The sequence below is a fragment of the Ciona intestinalis genome, chromosome 10 (genome assembly GCF_000224145.3).
Source record: "Ciona intestinalis chromosome 10, KH, whole genome shotgun sequence".
In the NCBI taxonomy this organism is placed as follows: Eukaryota; Metazoa; Chordata; class Ascidiacea; order Phlebobranchia; family Cionidae; genus Ciona; species Ciona intestinalis.
In genome coordinates this window covers 1,690,013-1,708,841 of record NC_020175.2, presented here as the reverse complement: position 1 = coordinate 1,708,841, position 18,829 = coordinate 1,690,013, and the positions used below count along the sequence as shown (strand labels likewise).

At 34.6% G+C, this 18,829-nt stretch overlaps 2 protein-coding genes across 3 annotated transcripts in view; one reads left to right on the top strand and one right to left on the bottom strand.

Moving 5' to 3' along the window:
• LOC100185511 (thioredoxin-like protein 1) overlaps positions 1 to 3,792 on the top strand; it is a 17,238-nt gene extending 13,446 nt beyond the window's left edge. For both annotated transcript variants that reach the window (XM_026836445.1, XM_009861645.3), the window contains 5 exons: positions 542 to 724; positions 2,191 to 2,310; positions 2,741 to 2,983; positions 3,218 to 3,322; positions 3,554 to 3,792. In XM_026836445.1, the coding sequence (XP_026692246.1) occupies positions 542 to 724; positions 2,191 to 2,310; positions 2,741 to 2,983; positions 3,218 to 3,322; positions 3,554 to 3,583 (681 nt within the window). In that variant the 3' untranslated portion in view covers positions 3,584 to 3,792. The remainder of the gene's footprint in view (positions 1 to 541; positions 725 to 2,190; positions 2,311 to 2,740; positions 2,984 to 3,217; positions 3,323 to 3,553) is intronic.
• Positions 3,699 to 18,829, bottom strand: part of LOC100186312 (inter-alpha-trypsin inhibitor heavy chain H3) — a 16,301-nt gene continuing 1,170 nt past the window's right edge. Inside the window, exons 2-29 of the mRNA XM_009861646.3 lie at positions 18,501 to 18,633; positions 17,485 to 17,615; positions 17,061 to 17,193; positions 16,114 to 16,217; positions 15,741 to 15,931; positions 15,303 to 15,421; positions 15,056 to 15,160; positions 14,496 to 14,571; positions 14,039 to 14,162; positions 13,728 to 13,916; positions 11,864 to 12,084; positions 11,449 to 11,599; positions 10,995 to 11,142; positions 10,544 to 10,683; positions 10,042 to 10,218; positions 9,604 to 9,738; positions 9,247 to 9,394; positions 8,813 to 9,017; positions 8,271 to 8,376; positions 7,789 to 7,915; positions 7,234 to 7,456; positions 6,911 to 6,978; positions 6,361 to 6,488; positions 5,794 to 6,094; positions 5,312 to 5,458; positions 4,805 to 4,972; positions 4,448 to 4,632; positions 3,699 to 4,175 (exon numbers count right to left, since the gene is read on the bottom strand). Of these exons, the coding sequence (XP_009859948.1) occupies positions 4,013 to 4,175; positions 4,448 to 4,632; positions 4,805 to 4,972; positions 5,312 to 5,458; positions 5,794 to 6,094; positions 6,361 to 6,488; positions 6,911 to 6,978; positions 7,234 to 7,456; positions 7,789 to 7,915; positions 8,271 to 8,376; positions 8,813 to 9,017; positions 9,247 to 9,394; positions 9,604 to 9,738; positions 10,042 to 10,218; positions 10,544 to 10,683; positions 10,995 to 11,142; positions 11,449 to 11,599; positions 11,864 to 12,084; positions 13,728 to 13,916; positions 14,039 to 14,162; positions 14,496 to 14,571; positions 15,056 to 15,160; positions 15,303 to 15,421; positions 15,741 to 15,931; positions 16,114 to 16,217; positions 17,061 to 17,193; positions 17,485 to 17,615; positions 18,501 to 18,633 (4,246 nt within the window). The 3' untranslated portion in view covers positions 3,699 to 4,012. The remainder of the gene's footprint in view (positions 4,176 to 4,447; positions 4,633 to 4,804; positions 4,973 to 5,311; positions 5,459 to 5,793; positions 6,095 to 6,360; positions 6,489 to 6,910; positions 6,979 to 7,233; positions 7,457 to 7,788; positions 7,916 to 8,270; positions 8,377 to 8,812; positions 9,018 to 9,246; positions 9,395 to 9,603; positions 9,739 to 10,041; positions 10,219 to 10,543; positions 10,684 to 10,994; positions 11,143 to 11,448; positions 11,600 to 11,863; positions 12,085 to 13,727; positions 13,917 to 14,038; positions 14,163 to 14,495; positions 14,572 to 15,055; positions 15,161 to 15,302; positions 15,422 to 15,740; positions 15,932 to 16,113; positions 16,218 to 17,060; positions 17,194 to 17,484; positions 17,616 to 18,500; positions 18,634 to 18,829) is intronic.

Below are 18,829 nucleotides of genomic sequence, written 5' to 3'. Positions count from 1 at the left end.
TATATATATACTAAAAACNAAAAATGTATTATTTGGTCCTAAAATATTCCTTACGTATGATATCCGCTGTATAATTTTTTTGAAAAAACTTGTGGTTTTTTTAAGTTAACAATTTTTTTGTCATAATAGGCATATGTTACGTGTTACTTCGCAATAGTGATAGGTTGGGTACAGTTTGGATACTCCTTGTTAATTATACAGCGGTTATCAAAGAGACCCAAGAGATATAAAAGAGATTCATTCATTCATATTTAGGATCAAAATTTTAACTGGCGGCCAACTATGTAACATTTAATCTAGTAGGTAGTGGGGCAACCTTGTTATAAATTCCCCAGGTGTGTCTTGCTATAACAAAATTTTGCGCACAGGTCATTTGTAATCAATATAGTTGTAATACACCTTAATAAATTGGTGCAAAACATCTAAATTTGCTCAAATTTTGTTTTTCATTTAAAAACTGCCCAAATAATGTAATCAAATATTCTACTTGCAAATAACAAACTTACATTACACAGTCTAACCTTCTGTAATCCAATATTAGGAAACAGCTGCCAGTTATGGAGTCTCATCCATGCCTACCTTTAAATTCGAACTACGTGGTCGAATTATTGATACAATGTCAGGTGCAGATCCAACTGCTTTAGCAACCAAAACTGAAAGTCTTGTCAATTCCGCTGGAAGCCAAACACCCATGAAGAGTGAAGTCCCAGGTGCTCCAGGCATGGTAAGAAGCTGTAAGCTTGTACATAAATAGGTTGCTTTAATTAATCTGTTCCTCTTTACCATATTCTGTTATGGGTTTAATGAACTTTATTCCTATTATTGTGGGCATATAATATGTCCTTGTGCAAGACACTTAACAACAATTGCACCAACTCAGTGGTCAGTATTACTATTAGGTTGGTCAGCCATACATAAAAACCAAAAAAGTACCATGTTGTACTGACTGTACTTTTTCGGCCATGTTAGGAATAAGCAAGCTACATTACATTCAGATATATATAAAAAACTAATAACAAGTATATATATAGTCTATATATATACTTGTTATTGGTTTTTTACACAGTTTTATGGAAACAGTCACGTTTGGTGGTACACTTTTTAAGATTCTTGGGATTTTGATAAAGTTAGACCTGTTTTCATATGAGACAAATTTAACCTTGTTGGTTGATGGTTGTAAACTTGTAATACCAATACCTATACGAATACACATAGGCGTAAAGTTTTACTAAACGTTAGGGTTGCAAAAACCAGAAAAAAAGGAAGTCTTCGCGCCGTTAGGCGCAAAAAAAAAACGGTTTGCAACCCTTTGTTTTCGGTTTGCAACCCTTTAAATATGTGCTTTGTAAACACTCATACAAACGTAAACGTATTCAGAATTACGTAGGGATGAGACAAATTAAAATTACGCGCGTTCGGCGAGTCCGTGTAATGAGAAACGGTCGAATCCGATTGCCTGGCGAGTGACGTCACAGTAGCTATGTCGCATGCGCCTTTCGTCAAGCCCGCATGAGTGTGTGGTTATCTTACAAACGAAGACCCGTCCGTCGGAAATAGTAGGTTTCCAGAACGAAATATCGCGGAAATAAACTGCCTAAATCGTTTCCAACACTGCTTTATATTTATATGCAATGTTTTCCTCAGGCAAGCAGCATATTTATTACGAAATAGTAGGGATTCACACGTGGATTCATTGCATCATAATAGCGGTTGTTTGAACCTGGCAATTGATTACGACATGATAGCGATTCACACGTTGATTATTTAGCAAACAGGAGTTTAAATACCAGTTGAATGCATTTGTGTCGTGAATGACGCATCGGTATTGACATATTTTAACGAACGTAAACGAAGTTTGTTCGCAGTAATAATGGCGTCTTCGTTTGGTCGAACGTAATTCCTTACGCATTATTAGTATGGAAAAAATCAAAGGGTTGCCAGGCAACCCTGCAACCCCGTAACTTTACGCCAGTGCGAATACAGTGCAGACAATCCTAGGATAGTCTTCATTGCCACCCCATGTTTGGCACCTAACATGCAACCTAATATTTAAAGTATTTAACTTCGCACCTATGCATTGGATAACTTTTAGTTGGGTGTATTTTTTGCAAACCTGAGCCAAAGATATTGCCTAAAACCTTTTCTTTATTTGTGGGACCTAGCATAAGGTATTTTTCATTTTTACCACAGGTTGATTTGGAGCAGTTTATTGTCCAAAAGAATTGCTTGAATGAGAACGAGGATCACCCGTTTAAATGGGTGTTCGAGGATAACAAAGATCTTTATCTTGAATCGGATTGTGATGCAGAGGTAAGTAAACAAATTTTGTTAAAGATTTTTAGAAAAAAGTCCCAGCTCTTATAAAGAATCTTTGTGGTTACCTTCTTAAATTTTGAAACACCAAGCAGTTATGCACCTCGTGTATCTCCCATATGTTCTAAGTTCTAATTCAAACACTTTATAGTAATCATGTGCACGAGTTATACAGCTTTTAATTTAATACCATGTTAATTACATACACTAATGTTGCTACCATTGTGGGAATAAAGGTCCTCGATTCCTTGGGCAAGACATCTAACAGCAATTGCTCCAGTCAGTGTTCTCTTATAAATTGTTCTATTTGTTTCACTTTTTATTTATTCAATCTCAGTATAAAGCTTGTCTTTGCTCACTTAACGAACAAAGCTTAACCTTAACATATTTCTTCCCCGTACTTAAACCAATCCTAATAATTCTCCAGATTTTGATGTCAATGACTTTTAACCAATCCGTAAAACTTCATTCAATCAAATGCCAAGGCCCTGACACCGGTCATGCACCAAAAACGGTGAAGATTTTCATCAACCAACCAAACCTGATGGATTTTGATGCAGGCAGGGACAACACACCAGTTCAACAGCTTCAATTAAGTAAAGATGATGTCGTAGAAGGAAATATAATCCCGCTAAAATTTGTCAAGTTTCAAAGTGTCAACAATGTAACTGTGAGTATTAGTTTTGCACGCACTGGCTTACTTGATCGAGCCGTCAAAAAAGATCTCTTATCCATTACTATTGGTATTAAAGCCCCGCCTGCCTTTCATGAAATCTCATGAGGTCCATACAGTAGTAAAAATTGGCCAAAATTTCAGGACACATGGCGTGTCACCCTATAGAACCTCAACCATAGAATAAGCACAGTCAGTTGGTGCAAAAGTTAACGCTTAATGTTTTTACAGTTGTTTTTTTCTGACAATCAAAGTGATGAAGAAGTTACTCAAATTCAACGAATTGTAATTTACGGGAAAACAATTTCAACAACAAATATGGAAGAATTCAAACGGGTATAATCACAAAAATGTTAATTTTGAGTTCCAGTATATCTTTTCGCAATGTTTACTGTTTAAAAGTAGACTGTGCACTATTTTTACCCTATTAAACAATTGATCACTGTCTATACCAACTGGCAACTACATTTGGTTTTTAACACTGTGTATGAAAAAAAAAATATTTTTCCTGTCTGTTACTGCTTTAAATTTTTTTAACTAATCCTAACTATTCGCCTAATTGTTTAGATTTCTGGAAAAAAAGGAGAATCTCACTGAGGCGAAGCTGTGAAATGGAAGATTTTATATGATATTTATGGCACCTCTAGATGAAAAGTTTTACCATTTTACGCTGTTTTCCCAATCTCCTCCACCTTGAATAAAATACATTACATTGATAGCGACGCATACCATGTATTAAAGCTGGCACCAAATCAATACAAGGGTTTCGAACTCTGTTATTGCGCAATATACAAGCAAAATAATCACATTTGGCAATCTTGTGTATAGTCTCAAATTTCAGAGACGTACAATACTGGGTCTAAAATATTTAATGCAATTTTGTGGCTGAGTGAATAATAAAAACACTACTGGTTATGCATTTAAAGACAACTGCTATTTTAATCTTCTTCATATAAATTATTTGAGCCTTCAGTCAGAACAGCAAGGATATATTTAAAGCAGCTGCAAGCCTGTATTGAAGCCGACTCATTTTGGTGCCAAGGCAGGGTTGTCAAGTAAAGCTTGTCTTCTGTAATGGTGTTTACTTTGCCCTGTGAGGTCCATTGGGTTTTTAACCCACCAACATTCTATTGTTCGTTTGGTTAGAGAGTCGTACATGATATGGTTTGTAACTTTAACCATACTATGCCTGTGGTGAATTAAAAACTGTTAGTCAAGTAAGTTTATGAAGTAAAATAGAGTGGTTGGTTAAAAAAGTATGAGTTAAACTTAGATCTACAGTATTTAAAATAGGTATCTATTGGTACATTTTAACCATATAGTATGTATACAAACACACATTTTAATAACAAAAAATAACAATATAAAGTTTCATCAAATAATAAAAACCAATAAAAATTTGGTAAACTAAATAAAACTAAACATTCTTTATCACATTTTAAATTACAAACATAAAATCACCTGAACCACAACAACGCATGCTGTGTGTTTGGTATGAAATCAATTGTGGCAGGAGCTATTTCACTGTTATGTGGGAACTGACCAAGCACACCAGAGGTGGCGTTAGAGAGCCCACTAGATCGTACAATGGAGAAGTCAAGATGGTTGATTATGTTTGCGTTTGGTGCATGTACATGTGATACAATCTATTATAATATAATACTGGTTAAGCTGGGTAGTAAAATAATTTGGAAAGTTTATTTGGGATAATTTAGCAAGCGGTTTCTAAAGACACATATATCCACAATGGTAGCAGCATTGAGACTTGAACCCCAAACTTCTGGGCACAAAACAACATATCACTGCACACAATTTCACCTGAAATTGGATATCTTGAGGCAATTTAATCATGAGTTCATATCTTGTGTAAGAGATCGGTTGATTTTCAAACCAGACACCTCTCCTCTTAATCCTAAACATCTTCTTCAATGAAAATTGTTGAGGTCGTCCTCCTCTAATCCGGATGACCAGAGTGAATGAATCAATCTAAAGATAAAAACGAGAAAGGATTATTTACAATCTTTTCCCCCAAAAAAATATTTTTATCAAATATTTCTGCCCAGTTTGTGCTAAATCTGCCCAGTTTGTGCTAAACAAAAAAATTTACTAAAATATACAAATTCGTACCAATGATTCTAATAAAAGAGAATTGTTAATTGTTAAAAAGGGGATTAGAAAATATAGGTTGTTATATGCTAACTAACAGCATCCGTCTTTTCCCACGGTACTATATAGAAGGGGAAGATAGTACACCTTTAGCACATAATATTTAAATATCCTCACAAAGAATTCTCTTAAATGGCTTCAATGTTAGAAGGTTTTTACCTGAATATTAATTCCTTGATTTGCCAAAGATATTCCAAGGTCCGAGATAAAGGTTGGTGAATCGGTTTCTGATATGTGGACTGGTGTTTGGGCAAGTTTGCCATTCACACTTATTCCATTAACTGTGTCATTTAGTAAGTTGTATACCTGGAGAATAAATGAATTTATTGTATAGGCTACTGTGGTTGAGAAAATAGGACACTGATGGGTGATTAAAGGTGAATGAATAAATGTAACTTTTTTACACTGCGGGGCAACGACATTTGTTTTAACATGGTTGAGCTGTTTTACACCTTGTGCCTGCCTAAACACCCCATAGGAGATCACTGGGTTGAGGTAATTGCTGTTAAGTGTCTTAAGAATACATTAGCCCACAATGGTACCCTAGTAGGTGTCTCTGAAAGGGGCCATCAGACGAAGTTGCGCATCCTTAACATATCACAATACTCCTACAGTAAAGTATTTTCCTTCCTATAACTCACCTCATCTTGCTTTCCAAGCCAATTAAAGCAGATTGTGATTTGTAATCCCAGCCCAACAATAACATGGGGGTCACCCGCCACACCACTGGGTCGACCGATAGTTGGTGCAGGGGTAAACAAACGATCGAGTCCGATCCCTGTGGGTGCTATGGTTCTCCCTCCTGCAGCAGTAGAAGGAGCTCTTGTGGTCGTCACGGCAACGGTCGTGGTGCGCTCGGCAGCGAGTGCATTTTCAATTTCACGAACGTCTTCAGGTTTTAAAACGATCATGGACGTGATGCCCGGAGTCACGAATCCAAGTCTGTTATAGGGATATCATATTATACGTGTGAGTATCATACTATTCATGAAAAAAATACCATTTTTTAAATATAAATGTGATGGAATATGAAAATGTCGGCGTTAATATAATATTTTTGTGTCATCATGATTTATGATGTTATTTTTGTGATTCTGAAGATTTTGAATGTAAATCTGATATTATACAGAAAGATATGATATTATACACATGAAAATGGTACTTCTTGATGTAATTATTGTATTATCGTACGAATACAGAAATCATACTCGAGTGATTGATTAAGAGCGAGTTGTCGAAGCTCAGCTTCCCTCGTTGCGTTCGTTGTTCCTTGAATTTCACGAAGAACTCCTCGCAATCTCAAGAAGTTGTACAATCTCTCAGCAAAGTTCTGACCCTGTGTGGTATGAATGTTATTTTGGTAATGGGTGATAGATTCTGTTCCAGTCTATGTAAGTAAGGTTCTGAAATTTATCTAATGTGCTACATCCCATTTAGTGACCACTTGGTTGTAGCAAGGTCTGCTAATTAGCATATCTAAGCTGTAAGAACGCAATGGTTATGATGCAAGTGCCTAACCACTAAGCCACAGCATCAGACCATGTGTCCAGTTTAACTGTATTGTTAGTTAATAGTTACTAACAGTACATGTATAAAAAACTAGGTAAAATATATAATGTGTTGATTCTGGTTGTTACTTTCATGCCCACAAGTAAGCAGCTAAATGTAATGCAAGTACAGACATAAAGTATAAATTAATATTTTATTACATAATTGTTGAAACCATTGTACAAATGCTACAGCAAAATTTGAACTTACCTCCTGACTAGCCACTGTGATTGGGGTAACAGTGTGTCGTTCGCTTTCAGGTCCATGTCTTGTATCACCTGTTAATGTGGTAACAGTATTTGTTATGTCACGTTTATAATAATTGGCTATTGACTGAATCAGAACAATACTACTAACTGAGCATCGAACTTAGTAGCCTTCTTGTATGATGCAAGCAGTTTAACTTAGAATATCGCTCTAGTCAACATCGAAACACAAATAAATTTAAGAAGATCGATTTTAGAAAACATAAACAATATGCCTGGCAACAAAGTTTACATTTAGAAGTAATAGTGCTTTGAAAACAACAATACCTCTTAAATCAGCTTGTAAAGTGGCAAATGTGACATCTCTTTTTCGTCTTCTTCTACGTGGGTTAGTAACAAACCTAGCTTCTATCACGCCGGCAGTTATAAGTTCTCCGTCTTGCATGAGCGCTGGAAATTGTTGATAATAAAAATGATCAACTTCTTGCTCGTATGTCATTGTTGTGTTGGATAAAATAGGTTGCGATATCTCCTCGTAAAAATTCGAGATCTGTGAAAAAAAAGTTGTGGTTTAAAGGAAGCAGATAGGAGTTTAGTAAATTACAATGAAAAGTTAGTGTGAATGAAAAAAAAGTATTCATTTCTAGAAGAAATATAAGAAGAATGTATATATTTATTATTTTGTTTTTTATGTTTTATGTATATTTAAAACGCATGAAATTGCTTGTTGTAAACAGATTGGGTTGTATTAAAAAGAGGCATAGAAAAGCCTATTTTTACTTTAACCTATTATTTTACCATTATGATTTAGCCTAGCAAGACTATCCTAATAGGATTTAGCCCAGACTCTATTTTGCAAGTATATTATTAGAAAATAGTAACCTGTGCATATGAGTTCAAATCAATAAAAATTTGAATTGAGGTCCCTGAGTTTTGAGCGGCAATTTTCCTCAGTAAATTCATATCAACCAATGTTCCAAAACCTATTGTGTTGATTCCAAACCGCCCTCTGTAATGTTATAATAAATAATTATGAGCTGAAAGATTGAATGAGATTATAAAAGGGGTAAGCAAATATGGCATGTCAAAAAGTATTCTGGAAAAATTTGTATGTTTTTTGTGTTTTTAAAAGGATTGAACTTTTAAGGTCATGTTCAGATTGCTATCATCAGAGTTTGCCACAATATGGCTAGTAGAAATAACTCATATTCGACTATGACATGCAGTATATGTCTAGCATATGTGCTTTTACCTCACCAAACTGCATTAAATGTGAAAATAACAGTTTAATTATTAAAAATATTTTTCAATCGATTTAAATAAAAAGCGGAAAAAACTTTGTGAAATTAGTATTACAAACTTACCGGTTTAGATTCCTGATAGCTGATATTATTGCTGTTGAAGATACTGTACCATCTGTTGGCCTTCCATCAGTTAATAACACCATAAAGTCAGATGCGGTGTTGGTGCCTGTGTATTGTAATCAAATAATTGTCACTTCTACTAACGAGTGCCGAGTGGTAGGGCAACTTTAAAAATTATGACATGGGTGTTTTATTTATATACTTCATATCCACTCACAAGTTACAATGTATATATTTATTTGTACATATTTATATTTTTGGCTAATTAAACCATTTTATATGCAATGCTAACTTCAATAGCTTTTAAATTGATATATTTTCTGTGTGGCTGACAATTTAAACAACCAATAAAAGAACACTGGTTGAAAGTTATTGCTGTTAAGTGTCTCACCTAAGAACACATACACCCACAAAGGTAGCAGCATTGAACCTTAAACTCATACCCATTAGTCTATAGGTGATTGCTCTAACCCAATGTGCTAGAGAACTAAATCTAACAATAACACACCAGGTTCAAGATTCCTTAACAATATGTCACCCACCTCCAGTTGCAGCTGAATCAAACAACTGTATAGCAGCTTCAACAGCTTGTAGAATATCAGTACCCCCACGTGTGACAACAGTTGTGTTAAGGAAATTCATGGCAGAATTAATATTTGCTGTCGTTCCAGATGCAAGAACAGCCGCAGTACCAGAAGGTGACCATCTTGATACTGAACTATTGAAAGCTATCACACTGAAAAAATCCTGTGGGATTTTTAAATTAAAAAAGTAAGCCTGTTGAGCGGCTAAAAGTTCATTGTCTTATGTGTATTTTTTACGTAAACCTAAATGACAGTTCTATACTGCCGTAATTTTGCAGGTACTAGAAAGTCATTTTAAGAAAACATTGCTTTTATAGTTTTATAGTAAATGTAATTTTTTTAATAGTTTTATTGTATTTAAATTAACAATAAATGAACATTTTTTAACTCACAGTTTCAGCAAGTCCGTGCAATATGGTGTTCATCGCTTGTCGCACTTGATCGATTTTGATCCCGAACATCGAACCTGAGACATCAATAAGAAAGACGACCCTCTTGCTCATGGGTGGAAGATTTGAAGTGATGAAATGAGCAAAGTAACTGGAGAATATGAAGAATATTTGTGTCTCCATCAAGCATTATCATCTTACTAAGATATATGTATATTTAGATATGCTCCTGCCAGGCATAGCCCAGAGATCTTTAGGCTGTTGTAGCCCAGAGAATATTTGTACAAGGTTTGACACTGCTATCATTGTGGTGTATGAGTCTTTGAACAAACACCTAATAACATATCCTGGTTATCCTACCTTTGATCTATAACCATCTCAGTTGTTCTGTCTCTGAATACATCGTATTCAATCACGAACTTTCCATTTAAACCAAATGGAGATATAAGATGTTGTTGGTTGCTTGTTGGTGTGTATGTGATCACTGCACTGACTCTGCCGATATCATATAGGTACTATTATGTTGGATAAACAGACTATCACGTGGATGTTGGGACAATAAACTTTATACCAAATCTCGGGTCCCATGGGGTGTATGACCTTAAGTTCAAATACAAGCAAGTCACAGTATGGAACGTTCACCACAGTAATCAATGAAGCTCCTAATGTTTGATGAGTATTGGTTTAATTGTGTTTTAACAATGCTGGCATGCCGCCCTATATTTCTTGCGAAGTCAAAAAACATAACTCTCCTATAACACCCTATAACACAAAAATGTGAAAAATTAAAAAACTTACGGTGAGTTGCGAACAGTGGTAATCCCTTGCAATGGAACTGGTCCAGGAACACTCGTCTGCTCAGTTTCCAATCCTAATGCATTAACAGTTGATAGTGGAACACTCTCAGATATAGATACCGTTATACTGAACATTGATACAGGTTGCAACATACGGAATGACACACCATACTGATATCTGTGACAAAAATAGAAGTTCATACGCAGGTGTAAAGTGTGTAACATGACGTTTATGTGTTTCTTTAAATATAAGATCACAGCAGTTAGAACTCTCGCCCCTAGACCAGAAGATACATGTTAACACCCAGCCATTGTGGGTGAAGTAACAACCAACTCAGTGGACACTAATGGTTTGTTCAAATTTCAAGCCATACACAAGGAAAACATAAGCTGTATTGAATCAATGCAATGTAACAAGGGAGCTTATAAAAATGCTGCCTTTACAGTTTTTTGTATATTATTAAGGTTTTATCACAAAATATTCAAAAACATAAAAATCTCACATTCCTCGCTTCCTCTGTAATGCTTCCTGGTATGTAAGTTGGAAGATAACTCGCTTTCTTGGAGCAAGGTTTGTAGAAGTTTGAAAAACACTAGAAGATTGATCTCTTGCTGCAACGTGACCAACTGTCAAGTCTCGCTCCTGTGAAATATTTCTGTTCTTAAACTTTAATAATAATAATAAGCATTGGGCAGAAATTGCTCTGTGTTTGGTTTTGTAAGAAAATTATTTTATTCTTAATAAATTTATTTGCAGAATATTTGATATGTTAAGTTAACACCTATTTTATTCTTGTAACAACAATCATTATAATACTGGAGTCCTGTTTCAAACACTTCGTGCCCACTGGAGTCGCAACATAACTTTTTGTGAAAACTTTTTTATTTCAAATGAATTTTTTGTAAAGGATTTTTTTAGGAGAATTTGTTAAAAAATATAACACTTCCATTTACCCTTGCAGTTGTATAGATTGCTTCAGCTCTTGCTTTTTCTTCAATCCTCCCGTTATATACCACACCATCAATTGTCATGGAGAAGTTTGTGATAAAAGCATTTACGGGAAGTATCACGTAATACTGCGCCTCTCTGCTCACTGCAGCACTGTGGGTGATATGGATAAGTTAAACTTTTAATCCATATAGTGAGCTATACATTTTGAAGTTGTCCGATTTTTATAGACTTACCAAAAGGTGTTTTTTAGCAGGCAACACTAAATCAAAATAAGTTGGAAATGTCAACTGATGTGATAAAAACACACTTTGTTATAAAATAAAAACCACAATTTTTAAGATCTTAAACAACACATTTTATGTTTTTTTGGGAAATATGATATAGAAAAAAAAGATTTTTGTTTAATATTGAAATTTCTCAAAATGTTTGCAAAAATCTACAAGTTGTTAAACGTACTCGTTATAAACAGTGCTGGTCATTACTGTTTCTGCAAATCTTGCTTTTATTGTCGTAGCAACAACGAACGTTTCAACTGTTGGTCGACTTTTCTGGCCAACAATAAGATGACAAGGTTTGTATAGAAGTGAGGTTGATGTGCTGCTCTTGGCTGTGTAAACGGAAGTTTAAGTTTAAGGTAAATGTTTAATTAATGATTTAATCGAGAATGAATGAATGCAACCTAATTTTCCTTGTGTGGTGCGCTAAGAAGGTTGTTATAACTTATAACACAGGTTTAATCATTTCACACATCTTTTTCGGCTTACGGGTTACTGTGTATGACTAACAATTTAGACAAACCATAAAGGACCACTGGGTTGAAGCAATTGTTGTTAAGCGTCCTGCTTGTATAAAATAAAATCACCCAACGCACCAGTAAATGTGATAACACTTGTTGTTCCTACTGGTTCCGTATCTGGTGCCCTGGCAGTTATATTTGCCGTCATTATTCCCCCACTTCCACTAACTGTTACAAGACTTGGGGTAACACCGCCTGTTATATAGCTTCGCGTATCAGTTGCTCCAAGCTCAAAAGTTGCAGCAGTAGCTCCATTATTACGCACAGTTACTGGAATTGTGATGCGATCTCCTGGTCTGTGGAGTGTTTTTGTTATATCATAAAGTAAGCATTCTTATGTCACGGTATTCTACATGCATAACTTTTTAAACGAAAACAAAAAATGAGTTTTGTGGCTAAAGCTTTTGGAAACGACTGATGCAAAATTACATTTACAACCAGGAGTTCACAGAAATGTTTGAATACGGTTGGCTTACATACCATTTTTCCTACCTGCCTTAAAAAAAGGTTTATTTATTAACGAAACAGTTGATATTAATATTCACACAACTAAAAAACACTGTTTTAAGAATATATATATATTTAACTTGATGTTTATGTTACCGAGACTTTCCTATCTAAAAGTCATTAATCAATATTGCGTTTATTTAGTATATAAATATGCTTAACATTATAGAAATATTAATTTTTTGTATGCAAATCAATAGCCAAAACAGGTATATTGGATTCTGACTAAATAGGAACTTTAAAAACAGACAAGAATTGCACAAACACAAATTAATAGTTAAGATGCCACAAAACTGATTTTTTTTATCCAAATTCATTGCCAGAACAGGTGAATTGGATTTAGACACGTGTCAGCCTCACTGATATTTATATATTTGAATCACAAGGTTCGAATCTGTATAATGACAACGCACTGAAGCTGGTAATTTTCCACCAACTTAAACGGAATTTGCCTCCAGCAGTATTTAAACGGTACGAAGCAGTTCCAGTTTAAAATAACTTTAACCACAAAATAAATTGAATTTAAATGAGCTGAAACATGTAAACAAAGAAATTTAAGATTTCTTATAAATATAGCATATTTTATTTTTGTTTACTAACTGATTTTTTAATATTTTAGGAATTTATAAAACTTTGTTCCAGCTGTAAGATACCAAAATCAATTTAAAATACTCTGGAAACAATTATAGTTTACAAAATTTTTAAATGCGTATATATATTGTGTATTTTTTATTATACAGTAATAAAAAGAATAACATATGTTTTTTTTCATCTTTTAATAAGGTCGATTATTCTTTCATACAAAATTATTAGTTTTGTAATATTTTGTGTTTACAAAATATGTTTTAGGTTAAACTAACACTATTTTTTACAAAGGTCTTAAAGTTCAGTGATTTGCCCAAATTGCTTTGCCCATAGGCAAAGATACTGCAGTGTTAATACTGCAGCGAAATATATGATTGGCATAACTTATAAACAAATTGTTACATGATCCTATGATTCCTATGGCACACAATGGGCAACTGGTGTAGAATAAAGAACTCATTTTCTAGCACTTATATTTGCATTAAATTATTTAATGTTTCAATGTAGTTTTAACATCATATGTTAGTTGAAGTTATACCATTGCAGCCTATCAAAGTGAATAGTTAACAATGTTTTTACCCTGAATATATAAACAATGTTTACAATATTACATATTTCACCATATTGTTAAAGCACTCTTAACTGCAGATTCAGATTCAATCAATGTTTTGCAGTTTCTTATTTTACTCTTTTTAGGTATTTTTTTATTAGTGATGGCGATTTTATTAAAAAAATTGTGCTTTTAATGAAAATAATTACCTTTCATAAAAATATACTTTAGCAATCCAAGAAAATCAAAAAATAAAATAAAATTTTATAACAAGGGTTGTAATACTTAGGTACTTACCTAAATACAATATCTCCTATGTTTGGACAAGCAAGTTGTACATGAACAAACTGAATAGGTGTGGAAATAAGCCGGGTAAAAGTTAGTCCAGATTGATCTATTCCATGCACACTTATAAAGATAGGGATTAATGGTCTCATACTGGGGGAATACCGAAACTCAGAGTTGGTTTGATCACCAAAAGGAATGCTGAAAAAAGGTTTATATTAAACAAATTATTAAAATGACTTATATGTTGAGTGGGTAGAGAAAATAATAGGGGTGGTACTATAGCATGGTGGTTGTAGGCATATATACAGAGGTTTACATACCTGTGGGTAGTTAACACAACTCCAGTTGTTTGAGCAATAAGGCTTATTGAAGTAACTCGTGTGCTGGATGATTTACCATAAGCGTTAAGTAAGACGACAATCTCATCTGAGAATAATGGTTGACCTAAAAGTGGAAAAAGAACTAAATTAAAATGTGATCATTAATTTCTCCATCAATGCAAAGCGATGTCTGGAACTGATAATGCAAAAAAAATAGATAAATAAAGAACAAATATAGTAAAAAGTAATAGAAAATAAAGTAAGCACTAACAAAAATAAATAAATAGAGAACAAATAAAAAGTATGTCTAAATATATATATATAATATATAAACATGAATAAAAACATTCAGCAATTATATATATAATATATATCTATATGTATTAATATCGAAAAATATTTTTAAAATATTTAAAGACTTTTACATAAAACCAAAATGATGAAAACCTCATCTCACCTTCAAAACGTGCGAGTTCCCCGCTCTCTTGTTTAGCGAGTGTTTGAACAAAACCGAATGTACTTCGTCCAATCACCTGATAAAAACAAAATATTTGAAATTTCGAATTTAATGAATATTTCATATTAATCTGCAGCAACAGTCTTTATAACACGGGTTCTTTGTTTCATTTACACCTGGTGCATGATTTACGAGTTACCATATATATTATATATATATATGTTACTTTGTGGGCAAATATTTTGGGGGGTCTTGTTATTCATTTTAGTTGATGGCTTTTAAATCAGACAAGAGACCACTGGTTTGGAGCTTTTGTTAGGTGTCTTGGCCCTAGAACACATACATCCAGAATGGTAGCAAAATCGAGCCTCAAAGAAGAATCTTCTTGAATAGAGCCAGGTGCGCTAACCACCGTGAACACCCATGTTATAACGACTGTCGTTTTCGGGCCACATGAGAACACAGTAAGTTACATTCAATTTGAATAAGATACCACAGTTTTATCTCATGCAACCCAAACTGTGATTTTGATCAGAAAACAAAAGTGTAAAAGTCAATACCTTGATGCTGCATTTAGAGTTTGCAGTTACATTTATCATCCATTCACCATGTGTTTCAGTAACATTAATTTTTCCCTCAAATAGATTGTCTATCGTAACAGGATCCTTGAAAAGTAGAATTTAATACAACTTTAACAATTTTTTTTTTAATTTTTATATACTTTTATATTCATTTATTATGACTATATACAAATATTTTATGTTAAAAAATATTTGTTTTCAAATTATGTTATGGCATGGTATGTACCGTCAATGGTAACACTCTGCCTTCATATGAAACTGTAAACCTCTGGCAATCTCCTGTGTTTTGGAAGAAGACCGTTTTAACTGAAGCATCGATGTTGACACGGAATGTATGACTGCCACCTGTTGTGAAAATGTTATAAGATATGTGAATGAACATTGCAGTATAGAAAGAAAATATATAACACAGGTGTTCTGTTTCATACATTATGTCCTTGCTTACTAGTTACCACATATGCTTTGTGCGTGAATATTTATTTATATATATTTTTTTTCTAAATGTATATTTGTTAGTTAAGATAACCCATAAGGGACCACGGAGTTGAAGCAGTTGCTGTTAAGTGTCTTGCCAAAAAATATGTATGCTGGTTGCTGACATTCAGTCAAATAAACATTAAAACAGCCAAAGCTATTTTTGCAACAGTTTTATAATTTAACTTACTTGTTACAGTTTTTATAGCTATATCCACAATTCCTTGTCTCACTGTTCGATCAATAACTTGGGTGGCGGAGAAAATATCACTTTTTCTGATGACTAGTAAAGCGCCGCCTGTGCTGGTTGCCATGTATTGGTACAACTCCAAACCTTTCTTGAATGAAGCTGTGTTGCATCTTCTGTGCGTGAGGCTTCCTCTGTGGAGTGGAATATTTATGTAGTGTTCAAAACTTAATGGTGTCGTTTAGTAGATTTTGATGAAAATCTTCATAAAAAAGACATTGCCAGCTTATAAGTACTTTTCTATACACATGTAAAGTCATCTAGCAAGGCACACACACCAGAAAAAAACATAATTATAAACATAAATCAAACTTACGGTCCACCAGTTCTCATGAATCGGCACATTGTTGTAGAGATAGTATTTGTAAGAAGAAAAGTGATTTTGATGTTCCTCTGTCTGGCTTGTGCAACAACCACATCCTAACAGGTAAAACAAATTATAAAAATTAGTCTTTTTATTTTACACAATTAAACATAGATAGCATGCAGTATGTGCATTATTGAATACTATGCAAATAATAAGTAGGATAGTTAAGTTACAAAAAGTTTTAGTTTAGAAATTAAAAAATCGGTAATGATTTCTGCTAAACAGCCAATATCGAGTATGAAGTGTATGATTCAGTAGAATCACAACACTAGTTAAAAATCATTCAATACGTTAGGGGTATAATTTCGGACACTAGTGAAGAATTTTCCGGTACATAGCAGAATAAGCTGGTGGAAAGTGTTAAGGGTTGGTGGTTAGAGGTTGATGGTTAGGGGGTTAGTGGTTATAGAGGTTAGTAGTAAGGGTTTAGGCCTTAGGGGACAACCCCTATTATGATGCAAATAATCAACCTGTAAATTGCTTTTATGTTGTAATCAATTGCCAGGTCAAACAATTGCTATTGTGATGCAATGAATCCACGTGTGAATCCCTACTATGTCATAAAAAAAACATGCTGTTTGGCTGAGGAAAACATATATACAGCAGTGTTACTTCTGGGACATATTGAGGTTCAAGACGTGTTTACTTTACAACGCGTCTGCTTAGGTTGATTCATTCTTGCATATTACTCAGCGTGCTTTTAATAATGTATCGGTTCAGGAATCCGGCCTGCCAATTATTTTATTTTTCCTTACAAGGCCCACCGACTGGAGAAGTTGCCCGCCCCTGGTTTAGGAGTTAGTAGTTAGGAAATAAGGTGGGGGGAGTTTCGGTTGTGGAGGATTCTTTACTATTGCACAAAATGCTTAACACTCGACAATTAAAACGACACTTGCCTGCAATTCAATATCTTTCGCGTCGACATCCGTAATGACAAACACGGTCGATCCTTCTTGGCTGTTTTCTATCGCCAACAAAATTCCCCGCAATGCTAGTTCGGGTGCATCCCCACCGCCGTGGGCGTGCAACCTATTTAAATAATTTAAATAGTCTGTTTATTCAACGGTGGTTTAATTAATGATTATTGTGTGTTTTCTGTGTATTTTTTGGAAAATAACGATACCAAGTTTATGGAATTTGCTGTAAGTGTAAATCAATGAATGTAACTTATATATCCTCGGACGCGAGGCAACGAAATACGTAATAATAACACGGCGTTCTGTTTGATATCAAACGGAAAATTAAAATATGGACACTTTTATTCCCCCAAAACACCTACATATATTTTTTAACACTTTGGACTGATTAAGCCTCGCTTACCTATCGATACTAGCTTTGAACGTGTCTGGGTTCGAAGTTACAGTAATTGGTCCAACGGTGGGGTCGTTAAACGGAACCAAAACAAAATCTCGTGGTTCGTCAAGTGAGCCTTGTCGTTCTTCAATAATCATCTAAATAGTGAAAGTATGGTTAACAAATGACAATTACGTTGGTGTATAGTAGAATGGGGAAATATGGGACACCTTTACATTCTGTTTTCTTGACGTATTTGGTAGTAAACAAAGAAAATTTAAAGAATTATAAAACTGTGTTCTCACGACTCCCATGGACCGTTGTTAATTGTTTAAAACCCGATTAGGATACTTAAATATCATGTGTTAAAGTCGTCCCATCTTCCCCTACCTTACTATATATAATTATCGCTGTATATTAGCGTTTGAATTAATGTAACCTATTCATCCTCGCGGGCGAGGAACAACTTTTTGAGCGCACTATTTGGCAAAGTGGTTAGGGCGCATGTCTGTAACGTGGAGGTAATGTATTGATGGCTCGTCTCCACCTACCGTAGTGGGCGTATGTGTCCTTGGGTAGGACACTTAGCAGCAATTGCTTCAACCCTTTGGTCACTAACGGTTGTCCGAATTATAGAATTATAGGTAACATATTCAATACTGTGGGGTAATATGGGACACATTTAACAAATAAAAACAAATATCCCGATTGTGTCATAAACAAATAACAACGCAATGTGGGAGTTTACTGCCAAATCGGACGAGAAAATTTAATGACAGAGTATGCCATCTTACCCCAACCATACACGGGTATTCGTTTGATGATAGACAAAAACAGCTGTTACAATATTATTCAACATAATAATATTGTAACAGCAGATAATATGTGTAGGGAAGTCCATCTTACCCCATAGTACTACCGATTCTGCGGTAAACCTGCGAATGACCTTGTCGAGTGTGTCAGCATTAAAATTGCCCAAATCAAACACAATTTCTAAAATCTGGCCCCGGTCATTTTTTTGATGATTTTTTTTCAAATTTTACCTTTGCTCGTTGTTTCGCTGCTCTAATTTCGCCACTCATGCTTCCCGTATCATCAATAGCAAACGCTAAGGTTGTGCCAACACCAACGTTGATAAAGTTGCCAAACTTAAAGTCGCCAATGTTGTTTCGAACCCTGGATATCAGCAGTTTGGTTAGAAAACTGTAGAAGGCCTCAGGACTCTCGACACTAGGTGTAGCTTTATGATTTTGTACATCGTTTTTCTCTAAATAACTACAAAACTACACTTGTCCGGCGCCGTGGCGTAGTGGTTAGCGCGCCTGCCTGTAACCATTAGGTAATGGGTTCAAGGCTCGTCGCTGCTACCATT